The 16,281-nt window shown below is 39.2% G+C and overlaps 1 protein-coding gene across 1 annotated transcript in view; it reads right to left on the bottom strand.

Moving 5' to 3' along the window:
* Positions 1-16,281, bottom strand: part of FUBP1 (far upstream element binding protein 1) — a 34,096-nt gene that overhangs the window by 17,520 nt on the left and 295 nt on the right. Inside the window, exons 2-16 of the mRNA XM_019530608.1 lie at positions 16,232-16,279; positions 15,462-15,552; positions 14,400-14,462; positions 13,599-13,637; positions 12,900-12,939; positions 12,244-12,293; positions 12,074-12,145; positions 11,775-11,832; positions 5,772-5,934; positions 5,591-5,689; positions 5,376-5,477; positions 4,605-4,707; positions 4,412-4,512; positions 2,994-3,135; positions 1,211-1,371 (exon numbers count right to left, since the gene is read on the bottom strand). Of these exons, the coding sequence (XP_019386153.1) occupies positions 1,211-1,371; positions 2,994-3,135; positions 4,412-4,512; positions 4,605-4,707; positions 5,376-5,477; positions 5,591-5,689; positions 5,772-5,934; positions 11,775-11,832; positions 12,074-12,145; positions 12,244-12,293; positions 12,900-12,939; positions 13,599-13,637; positions 14,400-14,462; positions 15,462-15,552; positions 16,232-16,279 (1,332 nt within the window). The remainder of the gene's footprint in view (positions 1-1,210; positions 1,372-2,993; positions 3,136-4,411; positions 4,513-4,604; positions 4,708-5,375; positions 5,478-5,590; positions 5,690-5,771; positions 5,935-11,774; positions 11,833-12,073; positions 12,146-12,243; positions 12,294-12,899; positions 12,940-13,598; positions 13,638-14,399; positions 14,463-15,461; positions 15,553-16,231; positions 16,280-16,281) is intronic.

Raw genomic sequence — 16,281 nt, 5'->3', positions numbered from 1 at the left:
AAAACTGTTTGATGTGATAGTTCAAATGTTCTGCAATATGGGTCTAGCTGATTATCAAGGCAAGAACTGGAAGCCTAGATTGTGTCACTTTACCTCCCTCCCTGCCCAGCAACTGGCCACTCTGGTGTGCACACAGCAAGAACTCTACTGGCTCACCGCGCTCTTTTTGGTGCAACTTTTTAATCAATAAATTAATATAAAAAAAAAATCAATAAATTCCAGTGTCAGACCTACAGTACTTCCCACACAATTGTAAACCAGTTCAAAAAATTAGTGACATATGGGAATGATCTGATCATTACATATGTCCACATCTTTAGATTCTCTCATGGATCCTCCCTCCTCTAATGTCTTCTTAGTACTTCTGGTTCTCAAGGGCCAGAATACTGCAATTCCCATTCAGACAAACTCTCTTTTTAACCATATAACAGTAAACTTCCAAGTTTTTAGATCGGTGAACCATGATAATTCATCAACAATCTAATTACCACTAACTCTAGATGAAAAAAAAATTGAAAGAATACTTGTTTTGAGGGAACAAAATCACTTTACATTCCCACAAACGAACAATGCATTCAAATTAATTACATATATTTTGATCTTAACTAAGGGGTGTTTTGGTATAATTTTCTACAATAAGGCATTCATCAAAGCATGCTTATTGTTTGCCTATTTAGACCCACAAATGGTCTCATTTCTTGCTGACTTCATTTTTAGCCTAACAGAAAATGCATCAAGCCTAGATTATAACTATATATACACACTGGATTAATCTAATTAATCTAGTAGTTTTGAAACTATCCAAAATTAGTCTCCAAGGCTGTCAAATTCCACATTATGCACAAACAATTATAGTACATGATGCTACAGTGAAAGCTACTTAATTTATGTCAACCCTGACCCAGAAGAGGGTAATTCCATCTCTTTCCTATTCAGTTCTTCATCACTCAGCTCATCAAGAATGAAAATCAGGGCTTTTGATTATGCTTACATCTGACTTTACATTCAGACACTAATGATTAACAGTAATTAAATGACTGTCAATCAAGTTAACATCTGAAAAAAGGAACTCAAGTGGAAAGAACTAGTGGACAGACTCAACCGCTCAGTTCAATTTCCTGTATTTTCTCGCTTGCACCTTGCTAAAATAAATATAAAGATGTATCAACAGCCTTACACAGCAATTTAAGATGCTTCTCAAAATACTCACTCCAATTTTTTCTTCTATAAGTTGTCGAGCATAATCAATCTGCTGTGGTGTCCCACGGATAGTAAACATTTTCATGTTTGGATCTGCATTTGGTGGTGGATTTCTCTGAAGTTCTATTCTAGCACCAGACTGCTGGCTTATGCTTTTGATAGTTTCACCTCCTGTAATTAAAATATCCGACTTTCATGGCAAGACATTGCATTGAATTCAAAAAACAAAAACACCTTAACTAAGGTGCAAGTTGGTCAAAAATTTAAAAAAGTTCAGACCTAAGTGAACAAGAATTGATGAGCTAGCTACCTATTCTTACAGAATTTTGTACTGGCACATAATTTTTAAAAAATATTTAAATGTTTGCTTTTAGTCTAACTGACATGTTCTTAGTAGTGGAGACCAATAAATATAATGAATGAAATAGAAGGAAGAAAGTGCAAGGATCTGTACTTGAAAAATACATCAGTGAAGAACTTCAAAAGTGTTTCTTGTTTTTTTGTAATGTCTAGGCATGACACTCACTAAACTCTAACATAAAAATCAAACAGGAACAACAATGGATATGTAGAGCCATATGCAAGTATATACACGCACATTAATATCTATAAGTTAAATTAGAAACCAGTAATCGTTTTTGTTTGTATTCAACAGAAAAAGAGTAAGGGAGAAAAGTTTAGTTATTGGTTGCATAAAAATCAAGAGTGATATAGGAGCAAACACTGCCTAAAAGTGAACACAGATTCTCAACTGAGTATTTTCTTAAGAGAAAACATGATACTTTAAAGGTGATTCTGTGAAAGTTATTTTGATTAGTTATCAGTTGTATAAAAGGTCAGAAAATTTTAAAAATAAGCTCTTCCTGAACTTCAGCAGTATTTTGAAGCATTAAACAGGCTGTGAATGTGTCTGTTGTTTTCAGCTTTTCAGCTGTTAGTGATGGACTTCTGGCAAGATGTATGGAAAAGCAAAATCCAAGTGCTGTGAAAAATACACAAATAAAAATGACAAGTGGAACTCTGTCACTAAAGTCAACTATTTACAAGGGCCAACATGTACACAACGTAGACAGAAATGGACAGAGGAATATATACTCATTTCTTGATTCTTTCATTTGTAGTGTTGTAGTAGCCTCTGATGTCATTTTAACCATTTAAGTAAAGAGTTCTCAGACACATGAAAGCTTCAGAACACAGACTAGTAGTCCAAGTCTGGAAATTAACAGTAATAATTTGTACTGTCCAGAAGAAACACAAGGATTTTTTTTTTAAGGTTTCATTTGACAGCATGCTGCAGCTTAAATTTAACCATAATATTCAATGAAATGTGTAACTTTTTTGTAGAGAGCAAAATCTTAGTACTATTTACTACATTACAACTTTGCTGAAAAATGTGGAAACCACTTTTGCAAAAAAAATTAAGGATGAACGATAAGACTAAATTAACAAGTCAATATTGAATGCACACAAAAGTTACATTTGCACAAACTGGAAGAATTCACTAGATGAGCAACATGACATTATTTCACAGCCATTAATTAAGGGAAATGCACTTAAGGCTAAACGTGTTTAGAAACTGTGTCAAGATTATTGACCTCTCTGGTTACTAGAAACAAGTATCATTTCCTACAAGAAAAAGAACATTAATGTTAAATAATTCAACAATGACAAAATGAGAGCACACCAACTAAAGTAGACACTACTGCAATTTTCACTAAGATCTCTCTGAAAATCTCTATGATACAGTTACCAATACAAGAAATGATTTCAAGTTAATATATAAAATGCATTGCCTTTGCCAATGATTAATCCAGTTTTTCCAGTGGGTACAATAAAATTGAATTCCTGTAATCCACCAGGAGGCCCCATGTTCCAGTTGCCTTGGCCTCTACCCCTTCCACGACCACCTGGTCCTGGTCCTCCAGGATTACCAGCCTAAGGGGAGACAGGGAAGCCAGAAGGGAAAGGCACATGTTAGCACACACTACTAAAAGTTACTACACCATTCAGTGCAGCGCTAGCAACTAACTTCCTAGAATACAATGGCTATGACAAAATAATGAGCATCAGATTAATACAAGTAAAAAAAAAGCTTTAATTAACTGTCATATACAAAATAGCATTTTCTATAGTTAACAGAATATTAAGAAGCTTCAGTCCCCGATTCAATTCAGCGGAAATTCAGCGGCTGAATCTCCAAATCAGAAGACCCTTTAATCTCTCCGAATCAAATTAGAATCCTCCAAATCAATTTGGAAAGATTCGGACAGACATAGCTTTAAATGTTTCTACGTATCTCTAGGTAGCAGGTGGCTTGTGAACACTGCAATGCTGGGGCGCATGAAGGATCCCACAGAAGTGCGGAGGGCTCACCAGCGTGCTCAGCAGCAGACCCAGAAGCGGACCAGAAGCACTTCTGGTCCACTTCCAGGTCTGCCCCATCCTCCTAGGTTTGGGGGGCAGCCAGGGTCCCCCTGTGGCTGATTACCAAGCCAGGGAGGTGCTGGGGCCCCCCCATCAGACCCGGAAGTGGACCGGAACTACTTCTGGTCCACTGACGAGCACATGGAGCTCCCTCCCCACCCCCCCGCGGGATGCTCCATCCACCCCAGCATTGCAGCATTCACAAGCTGCGCCAGTACCTCAACGTATGTGGAAAAACATTTAAAGCTGTGTTTACGCATGAATTGCTGATTCTCTGAATAAGCACTGAATCTTCAGATTCTGCCAGACTGAATCAGAGATGGTGATCTGAATCAATGACTTAAATCACTGACCCCGATTTAGGCCGAATCCAAATCCAATAGGGCCCATTTTACACACCCCTAGTGTGAAACAGTAGCATCTAAGAGCACATGATTCAAAAAAAGGTGAGAGAAAAAGCATGTGTACACACATAAAGGAAAAAGCTGTGCTAAGTACAGTATCTCAGAAAAATTAGTACAAGATCACATTTCTTGTATATTAAAAATGTAGCAGTTAAAAGCCAAAGCACTAGAGGTGCTCTGGATCAAAACCATTTATTTTTACTGGAAAAATAAAAAGTATAAAGCAGCTCTACAAGACAACACAATGTGAGGACTGCTTGATGACATCAGATTCAATGGTGGGAATCCGAATCAAGCTTGATTAAAGGTTATGATGAAGTAATCACTGCAAGATTAAACACTGCACTAAAACAGCTAGAATCAAACACTGACAAGTACTTTACCTGGACACTACGAAGGAGATCTGTTATAATTTCTGCAGCATGCTGGCACCTGTCTGGAGGTCCTGTGATTTGGGCTATTCTATCTGGAGTTGTTCCATCATCTGGAATAAGATCATTATATTTTGATAAGCTTAAGCCATATTCTACTGATAAACAAAGCTGCCGATCTACCCTTTACATGCACATTACTTACCTGGTTTGAACTGGATCCTAACACCAGCATCATTCTGTATTTTTTTGATCATCTCTCCATTTCTTCCAATTACTATACCTACAGCAAATCGTGGTATTGGAACCTGAAAGAGAATATACTAAGCTATTTCAAGATGCTGATGATATAAGTATTTTTATGAAAATCTAGAACATCTTTTGTGTAACAAAAGACTAAACTATGGCCATTGACCTCATTACTTCAGTCTGTTATTCTGTCACATTTGTGGTCTAAAGGAGTTACAAATCTAGCCAGTAACCGCAAGAGTGTGAAAAACTAAAAAGTTTCTAGACACCAGAGGTTGTGATGATGGCAGAAACTTAACTTGAAGAAAGTGTCTCCTCCTAATGCCCAAGCAAGTTGTTAAAGGTCTACAATAGTCACATCAAAATGACATCTGTACATAGGCCCCTTCCATAATTTACCATCATTTACCACACACTTGTATGTGCGCCAAGCAATTCCCAAATTTTAAAACTACACCCTTCACTCTACATTAACTGGAAAAATTATCTGCACCTTCCTGAAAATATAAAAACCCCACCCAACCAGCAATAAACACTATAAACCCCAGTTATTAACCCAAAATGGCTGCTGAAATACCGCATCTAAGAGGTGGCAGCATTTCAGTGGTGAACAAGTCATACTTACATATCATAAACACTAGTTAAAAGTTATTATTAGTATTAACTACCTTTTGGTATTAAAAACAGGTTTCAAAATACATAGCGAACAAGTTTCAACCATGCTTACGTCTATCCCTTCATTTCCTCCTATTCTTGACCCATATTCGTTGCGCACCTCTCTAAAGCCACCTTGGTCACGAATTAGCTCCAACACCATTTCCTTGGCTTGCTAAAAAGAAACCCCACAAAACAAAGCAAAAAACAGTTTAGATTCCATTTCGTTATTTTGATGAACATTAAAAAAGTTTTAAAAAGAGGAAGAATTGAACACTTCCATCTCACTTGAACTTTGTATGGGTCTCCTGTTATCCTAAGAGGCTTGTCTGCGCCAGTGTTCTGTGGCCCATCTTGAATCATGACCATTTTGACTCCTGCTCTTTCCTGTTTGACAACATAAATATAAGTTTCCGCAGAATTCCAAAGTCTGACAGGAAATATTAACTCTTAAATGTTTAAAACGTACCTGAAGTTGCTTAATTGTCTCTCCACCTTTCCCAATAACTAACCCTGCTTTACTGGCTGGAATCATAATTTCTTGCACTGCATTTCCAGGTCCATCACCATGATGAAAGCCAGGTGCAGGTCTGCCCTTTTCAACTATCTGATCAAGTAATCTCTTTGCAGACCTGTGAAGAGACACAGACACTATTGTTATGAAGAGCAACTTGTTCCATTTGAGAAAAGCTGCATAAAACCATTTCTAATTGTTTCTTATTTTTAAGTCCACACATACAGCTAGATATCAGAAGAGTATATTTGTCAAATTCTGTAAGATACTTTGTCAGTCTGCCTTCTGTTACACTACATCAGATATCATAAAGCTGAGTGTAGTACTAGAAGAAATATAATTGTGGCAGATTTCTTTTAAAAGAATTTTCGAAAGGATGGGAAAGTAGCATGGACACTGACCCACAGGAACCACCATGAAAAAATGAACTTTCAAACATCCAAGACTCATACAAGATTTTTAATACACCATCACCACCATGTTATTAAAACAATATATAATTTAACAGCCACAACAAACTATCAAGAATAAACATAAAATAGTCACTCAACCAACTAATTATAATAGGACAACAAAAGAGGATCCAGGAGGTTTTTTTTTTTCCCTGGGAAGGTACTGAGGATGAATTTATTTAGAAACTGAGAACACCCATTTCCTAAGCATCTTAGATCACTAGAATGCCTTAAAAAAAAATTGGAACAAAGGACTTCAATCTTAGCTCATACAACACCACATTGGGATAGGACTGGGCACTTGACCAAACAAAAAGGATTACTTTATCCAGTACTGTTACTGCAACTTTTCAGAAATTTATGGATTAAAAATTCACCATAATATATGCAAAGTTTGAAAAAGAAGTAAACATGCATTTCCTGCCCCAAAAAACAAAAATATGATAACAAAGGGTTTCATTTAGTGGAGAAGAAAAAGTGTGTAGTTTTTAGAGATGTTGTAAAAATTATCATCATCAGAACTGGTCAATAAAATTGAATACATCAATTATAAAGCCAACAGGACAAAAAGGCTGGTGAACTATTGACGGAGGAGGAGGAGAAAAGAAACAGTTATGGATACGCAAGAAAAGAATTCAGTTAAACTGGAAACAATAGGTATTAAGAGAAAACTGGAGTAAATCAACACCTGCTTGGGAATAACAGGCTACTACTTCATTATAAACTGAAGCTTTCAGATGCTTTTCAGAGATGACTACAAGCAGAACAAAGTGCAGCAAGATGCCCATGCAACTAGTAAGACTTCAGGTGAAGGTGCAGATGAAGCTGGTATCATGCTGCAAATCTGTCATTTGTGAACCAAGTATCAGTGACGGCTCCAACCACTTGTTTATACAGAATGGATACATGCTATCCTGTTTGAGGGCTATCAATCTCAATCTGGAGCAAGAGCTGAATTACAGTATAGCCTCATAAATCTGGTTTTCAAAATTCCTAAGTTTTCAAAAAATCTAGCACTTTTTAAAAATACGCTTCATCAGAGAGTAGTGGCAGCTGGTCCCAGAGCAGCAGCCACCTGCAGTGGTGGATGATGGTGGCACCTGCCACGTGCAAGCTTCTCCCTCCACACCAGGGGGTGTGTGGATTTATGAGGTTATACTGTACCTTTAAACAGATCAAGAGCAAAGTTTATTTAAAGAAAGTATAGATGTTTGTAAAATATGCTTTAAATAGCATTTCATTTCACCAAATAAAATCAACCTAAGATCTTTACAACTACATAAGCTTTACCCTCCCACCTTTTTCTTTTAAATCTTTTAGTCTCTTTGTTACCTCCAAACACACCTTCAGCATACTCCACTTTTCCTCTCTTCATTTTGTCCTCAGTTTCCTATGTCCATATGTTCAGAGCTACTCCTCTGTTAGTGCTTGGTGTTTTAGTAGCATGGAAAGAAAAATATGGGGCTATTGTGTTTGAAAAGGTATAGGGAGGGAGACCTTTTCTCCAAAACTATAATGTTTCTGGAGCAGATGGATCAAGAAAGGTTAAAAATAAGCCTGTGAACCCAGGCTCCAGAATATTGTGGTGGCAGCATCATCTGCTTCAATAGCTGAAGTGGAAGGGAGGTAATCATTAGCTGTGGCTAGTTAGGTACAAGGTTCTACTGAATGTCTTCTCACTTGCATTATACACTCTCAGTCCTACTGATCAGCAAGTTCTGTTTGGTAGTATCTTTTACTGGACCAACTTGATGGTTGGGAGAGATATTAAACTGATGTGGCCCGCTGGGTTGAGCTACCTTGGGGCTCACTGTGCATACAGCATACAAAGCTGACACAAGACCTGCACTCCCTGTGGCACACAGGCTGGACCTGATGCTGCAGACAGCACAGATCTGGCCATCACATGCAGTGCCACTTCCAGCCCATGCACTGCCCCCCCATGACTGTACCAGATGCTGCATGTCAGCAAGTTGCAAGCCCAGCAAGTGTTGGGTGCTGCATGCAGGGCTAAACTGGCTCTGAACACCGATTCCTGCACTGTCCCAGAGAGAGCACACATGGCCAGCCCAATAGGGCATCGCATGCAGTGCACATCCTGGACCACCCTTATATTCTGTGCAGCATGCAGGACCAGGACTGCCATCGACCCACAGACCAGATATGACTCTGTGGGCTACATCCAGCCCATGGACCCTGTTTGATACCTATGGGTTAAACTGTAACTACTTCTTTCCCAGACATGAAAAAGTATGCCCAAAAACTTGTCTAACATCTTGCTAAACTTTATAGCTGGCCCAATAAAAGATATTACTCAAAAAAACAAAAACCTTGTTTTTCCTATATTCTCTGGGCCATTAAGAGCAACACCACCACTGAGACCCTTCTGATAAGCAACCAGTGAAAAAAGCTGGTGGTCTGTAAGAGCCGTGGGTTTCTGGGTTTGTAGTTTATGGATGTGTGTGTGACACTAAACACTTCCTCATGCAACACATCAGCATGCCTTATGTTGTCTATTTTTAAATCACTTATCTTCCAGAAGTGTATTATAACTTGCAGAGAATGGATAAGGAGACGAGTTTGATAATAAAGAGGGTTTAACTATGGCAAGGTGAAACTCCAGGGCCTACATATGCAAAACACGAAAGCAAGAGAGAACAACACAAAGGACAGTCCCACAAGGTAGAAAAATAAAATAAAAATAAAATGAGTAATTGTGAAAATACAAATCCCAACAAGAATCTGAATTAACCAATATGTCATGAGTAACAAAACTCAGAATTAAGCTTACACTTAAAAACAAAAACACAAAACCTTACAAAGAACTGAAACCAGAAATTTAGTAGCCACTCCCTCCCATTTAGGTCCTGTGCAGAAACTCAAGCACAGTTCTTTTTCCCTTACCACTCTACGCTGAGCTGGAGATAAACCAAAAGACAGCCTGTAAATTTTCAATATTCATGTTAATGCTAGTAAAATGTTAATTTTGAAAGCTTATTACTAAGGGTACAGATAGAGAGGTCTACGAGGGGGCGGTGGTGTCCTGCAGCCACCCCAACATTTGTCGTAGCCCCCCACCCACAATCCCCGCTCTCCCAGCGCTGCTGCTGCCACTCTCACAGGGCTCTTCTCAGTGGGGGCTGGGTTCAGAGCAGGCGCTGGGAGGATTTTGCATCGACCCCAAATTTCACCACTGCTCTGCTCCTGGCACCAGCCAAAGCCCTGGCTCAATGCCCCACCTCCACTAATGCACTGGGAAGAGCTGGGACTGTGTCGGGAGGCTGCAGCACTGGGAGCGGAGCGGCAGCAAAATTTGGGGTGGATGCAGCATCCTCCCAGTGCTGCCGGCACCCCCTCCGAGTCCAGCCCCCTCTGAGAAGCTGCAGCCCGCCCTACACAGATCTGGCGGTACATGACCCCCCACTCCCATGCCCTCCTGGGGTACAAGCAGCAGTGGGAGCCGCCCCCACGAGCCATGGCTCCACCCCCCACCTGGGCAGTACCTGCCCTCTCCCTCACCACAAGCAGCATCAATTCCGCCCCCCACCCCGCAAATTCTTACAAGCTGGAGGCAGCTATATTGGAAATCGGATTGGTATCAGCTGATATGCTTCCTTAAATATTAGCCATTGATATCGGGGTACACCCCTATTCTCTATATCTAATTTCAGCTAGATGGGTCAAATATTGTGTATTTATTTTTACACAGACAAGTATCAGAACTATTAAAATCCATTAGAATTATTTTAAAACTCTTGTGTATTCAGTACAAAAATCATGATGTCCAGGTAGCTTGAGTGTTCAGTCAGTTCAGCAAGGATCAGTTAATTCATGCATCAAGAAGCTATTCTTGAGCTGCCCAAGATGGGCACAGGACACAATACGGCCCTTTAAAAATGTTGACTGGGCTTTCTTCCAAATTTTGCATGATGGAATACTATAAACAAAACTAAGTCCGAACAATAGACTCAAACTCCACTTACTATTACATTAATTGTAGAAGAAAAATACCAAGGTAACTAGTTACAAATATCACCAAACCCTACAGAATCCCCACAACACAGCAAGATTTCACAAAGTTATTGTATTCAGCACATACCAACTTCCCTCTCCCCTACCAAATGTACAGCCAGCCCCATCACCATAATAGATTGTTCTCATTGTGAAACTAGTGCACAGATGGATCAACACCAGATGAAAATGGATCAGCTGTACAGTCATAGAAAATTAAGGTTGAGAGGGACTGACCTCAGGAGGTCATCTAGTCCAACCCCCTGCTCAAAGAACAGGACCACCCCCAACTAGATCATCTAAGCCATGTCTTAAAAACCTCTAACGATAGAGAATGCACAATCTCTCTGGGTAACCTGTTCCAGTGGGTAACCCTCCTAGTGGGAGAGTTTTTCCTAATATCTAACCTAAACTTCCCTTGCTACAGCTTGAGACCACTGATCCTTGTTCTGTCATCTGACACCACTGAAAAGATTAGCACCATCCTTCTTGTAACCATGCTTCAGATAGTTGAAGGCTGCTATTAAATCCCCTCTTGATCTTCTTCTTCAAACTAAGTAAGCCAAGTTCCCTCAGCCTCTCTTCATAAATCATGTGCCCCAGCTCCCAAACCATTTTCACTGCCCTCCACTGGACTCTCTCCAATTTGTCTACATCCTTTCCACAGCAGGGGGCCCAAAACTGAACACAGTACACCAGATGTGGTCTCACCAGTCTGAACAGAGGGGAAGAATAACTTTCCTCAATCTGACAGCAACACTCTTACTAATCCTTCTTCACAACAATGGCACACTGCTGGTTCGTATTCAGTTTATTGTACTTTTCTGCAGAGCTGTTGCTTAGCCAATAGGTCCCCAGCTTGTGCTGGTGCCTGGGATTGTTTTGCACTTGTCCTTTAATCATGATGCGATCTTATTGGTCCAGTCCTCCAATTAATTGAGGTCTCTTTGAATCCTAGCCCTAACCTCTAGCATATCTACTACTCCCAACAGCGTGGTGGCATCTGCAAACTTGCTGAGGGTGCACAATAGGCCATCTTCCAGATCCCTGATGAAAATACTAAATAAACCCAGTTGCAGGACAGACTCCTGGGATACTTCAGTTGATATCAACTGCATATTAGACATCAAGCTATTGACTACTACCCTCTGAGCCCAACGATCGAGCCAGTTTTCTATCCAACCTTACAGTCCATTCATCCAACCCATACTTCCTCAGTTTGCTTGCAAGAATGCTGTGGGAGATGAAAGCCTTACTGAAGTTAAGTATTATTAGCTATTTGTAGTTCTGATTTAAGAAATTTATGTCCTGACCCTATTAAACTTTGCTTCTGGAGCTAATTGTGGAACCAGGAACTACTGTAATGCATACAGTGATATTTTCCTTAACACACAGAAACAGCTGAATGTTTATATTTTCCCAACATTATACAGAATTCACAGGATACACTTGTATGTTTAGACCTTAAAACATAATAGATGTTTATGTTACTTACTGGACAGATTCAGGTGTTCCAGTTAACATACAAGATCTTTCAGGAAGGCCACCACTATCTAAAATGTTTGTAAAATAAAAACTTAATTAACAATTCTATTCAACTGAAAAATGATCATTAATAAAAATTAGCTGGACTGAGTATTAACACTCAAATACAGTCACTTTCTCACAAGATTTAGGCCTGTTGTGCACATGTGGATAAAATATGCTTTATTCTAAGATATTTAACTGAAAAGCATCAACTTATATTTTAAACCTACCCCTCTGGAATGAATAAACCTCAAAGAAAATAATTACCAGGAGCTATCTGTATTTTACATCCAGATTCTTGCTGTATGCGTGAGATCTGTTCTCCTCCTCTGCCTATTACTTTGGAGGAGAAAAGTAATAGAAAAAGATGCATATAATTAGTTCCAACAATATTTTTAAGATGTCAATTGAAGTGTTATTATTCTTATGTTACTTACTGAATCCAACCATTCCATCTGGAACCTTGTACTCCTCTGTCATTACAGATCTGAACAAGATGAAATGCAACAGAAAACATTTGCTAAGAATGGTGAACTGGTTTTCAATTCAGAGAATTATTTCATCTGTCAAGACAGACTGACTACCTTTAAACCATTGCCAATGAAGATAAATTTACATAACTACCTTGTAGTCTTTTGAGAAACCTACTTAGCTCTGCCTAACTTTAACAACAGCCCAGTGCACACATTTTTACTTTAAGAAGTCTGTCAGTTTTAACTTAAAAGCCCTTCAATATAAATAGTGGCAAAAGCACAATCTAGTTCTACAAAGCAAAATGAAAATCAATGATTGCAGGAATGAGGGGACTGTTTGCTTGTTTATGGGATAGTCTACCGATGGAAAAAAAAAATACTGAGAGTTTGTTCTTCCCACACAGTTTAAAAAAAAAAAAAAAATGTGTGTGTAGTCAACAAAATGGCATCCCATGCACTTAAATTTGGCTCTCAGCTATTAATTTTCACAGTTAACTTGGGAAGACTTTCAGAAGATGTTTCATAAAAGAGCATCAAGACAAAAAACAAAAAACAGAACGCCAAAAACCCAAGAGCAAATGAAGCAACAACCAAAATCAGAAATTTTTTATAGCTCCAACCTTTGCTGTTGATGCATTGGTGGCATCTGGGTTCCAAAAGCTACAAAGAAACGCATGTTTTTAAGTCTAAGTCATAGATAATGGCAAAACATTTGATAATTACACCAAAGCAATCCACTAATAAGCTAACTATCTGTAGCTATATACAATAAAACTAGGATTTACAGAAATGTCGCAAAAAGGTAGAAAGCCAATGAGTAATTTACCGACTCAACTCTATTGCAGGATATAAAGGAACAACACATTTGGCTAGACAACGCTTATTTTTATTCAAGAAACTAACGTAACCACTGTAAATATTGAACCACATTCATACAGGACAGGGATGGTATGTCTATTTATTGAACAAGTGGAGCATCAAGGACTCGCTGAACTGCACATGCAGAGAGGTGCCATCAGTAATCCAACTTCAAATTCATGTCCTGAACTTGCATATATATCACGGAGGGATTGACGTAATCCACTTAGCTGGCCATCAAACCTCAACATACAACTTTAATTAACCTGCACCTTCTCTGCTGTTGCTTGCCCTAGCCATACCAAAGAAAATGATTCAAGAAACTAAGACTCCCTCATGTCACCTTGATCTCACTGGTTCAAACATTATCTATCAGAATACTATGCCAAACTGTTACTGTGAAAATGTTTACACTTGTTTACATTTTAGTCATACAAAATAATAATAAAAAACCCACTTACAATCATTCTGAGGTGCAACTTTCTTAGCGTCTGGTTGATCTGTAAAATTAAGATGTTTTTATTTTTTTATTTTTTTAAATTAAAAAACCTGTCAATCTAATGGCTGTCCCTTCAGTGTGAACTGTAATTTTCCAGTGTATTTTAATCTCTTCCCCCCCCTGGAATTTCAGGGAGCAGATCATCTGAATAAAAAAAAAGAATCTTATGAGAACTCAGCATTCAGTTAGCATAATTGAAAGTAGTCTGGCATTACCACGTATCTGTTCACTGGCCTAGTAAAGACAATTTTTAGAACACGCTGTAGATTTTTAACGTATACTCAATTACTGACAGTTAACTAAAACTGCTCTGTTACTAATAACTGACTGCTCAAGCTAATGATGCTTCTACAGTAAAAACCAAAAGAACCACAAATCTAAGTAGAACATCAAATGTAAGATGCAACAATGCAAGGTAATCTCAGTCTGAACTACGGTACGACATTCCTGTTCCAATATTGGGTGTTTCAGAACAAAGGCTTAAATAAAAAAAAAAAGCTAAACCAAAGCAACTACATCACTACTGTCCAAAACACCTCTCTGTACAAATAAAGGTATAAAAAAGGCATAGATAACCTGTATCTGAAAAGATGCAGATGCTTCCTTCCCACCCCATATTCAAATTCATATGAAGAAGCTATTAATTATGCACAAGAACACCTCAGACATGATCCAAGATGTATTTGTGTCACCTGTTTAAAAAGATCCACTAATTTATTTTATGTTTACATACTAAACACAGGTAATAAATAAAAATTCCTGCCTTTAAAAGGAGAGGGCATTCCCTCCCAGTGTGCTGTACTGCTCAGACTTGTCCAAGAGCCATCTACACATAAAATAAAAAGAATACATTACATACATCATCTGAAGCATCATTAGCTCATTTCTGAAAATCAAAAACCTCACTATTATAATAGGAAAAATCCCACATTATTACAGGACAAAGTCCTGTAGATTGAGTCACAATCCTCTTAATGGAATAAAGTCAGAGCTCATACACAAAAGACCTAGAACATATTTCAGCACTTCCAAATTCAAAATTTCTCCTTTCATTTTAGTAAGTATTGTGTGTGTGAGAGTGTGTGTATTATGAATCAAACCCTGTTAAGTTCACACTACTAGTTTACTAAGGAACAAAAAAAAAAACAAACAAAAAAACAAAAACAAAAAAAAAAAACCAAACCACCAAAAATCCAGCATACTATACATTACAGGTAAAAACATTACTGTAACATGTAAGACAAGTCAAAAAAATTAAAAGTTTTTACAACAGGATATCATCAATATTCACAAGTTAAATATTTCAAATAGAAGCTTTCCTGAAGTCTAACAAACCGAAGATTTTAGTCCTATACCGTTATACAGAAATAATTAAGAACTGCTGCACTATTTCTCCCTAGACAACATTAAATTAGAGATTAAAGCCAATGTAGATCTGAAAGGCAATCTCCTTCTACATTAGCAAAATTTGCAAACTACTGCCAGTCTTATACAGCAGGCAAATGACTTTGACAGCACACCTAGATACAGGCACTCGCTGACAATTTGTTTTTACCTATTTTACCCACATAATTTCCTGTCTGTTACTGTAGTTAATTTGGAACAAATTAAGCTGTAAAATATGCTTATACAGACTTTGAAGTCACCAACTACACTGCATGCTAACTTCTAAACAAAAATCCCCATTGAAATAAAAACGTGCAACTTGTAAGGGTGATCAAACCACGGTACAATCCAGGAAATTTAACCTAGGAGCTGTAATCCAGTGCTGCAGCACTGAACAAAGCAACGTTATATGGTGACAGTTCCATGTATTGACACATACCTCCATCCTCAAGAGGTCTTTTTTGTCCTCCATAACCGTAGTCGTTTGAGTTCATTGAGGTCCCTGCGTCTCCACCAATTTTTGCTGCAATCTAAATAAAAAGGAAAAAAAGTCATGTAACAACAGACAGGGGATACCTGTTTTACCCGTAACATATCAGAAATGCAAGTCCTGATTTTGCTTGAAATTACTCATGCTTTCAAAGAATGCATTAAAAAAAAAACAACCATGCCCCTCAGGTGGAGGAATGGGAAAACAAAAGCCGGAAGTGGTTACCTTGGAGAGCACTCCTGCAAATAATGACTTTAACAAATGCCTTTAAAGGACTGTGGTGCAAACAGGAGGATGCTACACCCACAAGGTGGAGAAGAGCAGTACTGCACCTACTACTGCACAAACCCTGCGTGACACCGCACCTTACACCAGGCACCGAGGGCTCTCCCAGAGAGCCTGCAGCTATGCCAGTCTGCCCCCGAGCCCTGGATCACGTTGTTTTCCTCCTCCCCGCATCCACAACAGATTTAAAACACAAGCCAATAAGGCCTCTGCTTGCTCCGCCCCGCTAGTCCCCCAGCGCCCCGCCTGGTGGCAAGGGGTAAAGTGACCCAACGTGCAAGGCACAAAACGCCCGCTCGAGGCCAGGCCCGGGCCCGCCACTAAGACGGGAGGTGCCTCCAGGCGCCGCTTCGCGCGGCCCCAGCACCAAACAGGGAAGGGCGAGGCAAACCCCCCTCCCCCCGCTGCTCGTGTGGGGAAGCGACGAGACTCACCCGCGCCTGCAGGGGAGGGCGCCCGGGCCCAGCCCCGGCCCGCGCCCGCT

The sequence above is a fragment of the Crocodylus porosus genome, unplaced genomic scaffold, assembly GCF_001723895.1.
Source record: "Crocodylus porosus isolate Cpor-Errol unplaced genomic scaffold, CroPor_comp1, whole genome shotgun sequence".
Taxonomy (NCBI): Eukaryota; Metazoa; Chordata; order Crocodylia; family Crocodylidae; genus Crocodylus; species Crocodylus porosus.
The sequence above is the reverse complement of the archived record's forward strand: the minus strand, read 5'-3'. Positions and strand labels throughout refer to the sequence as shown.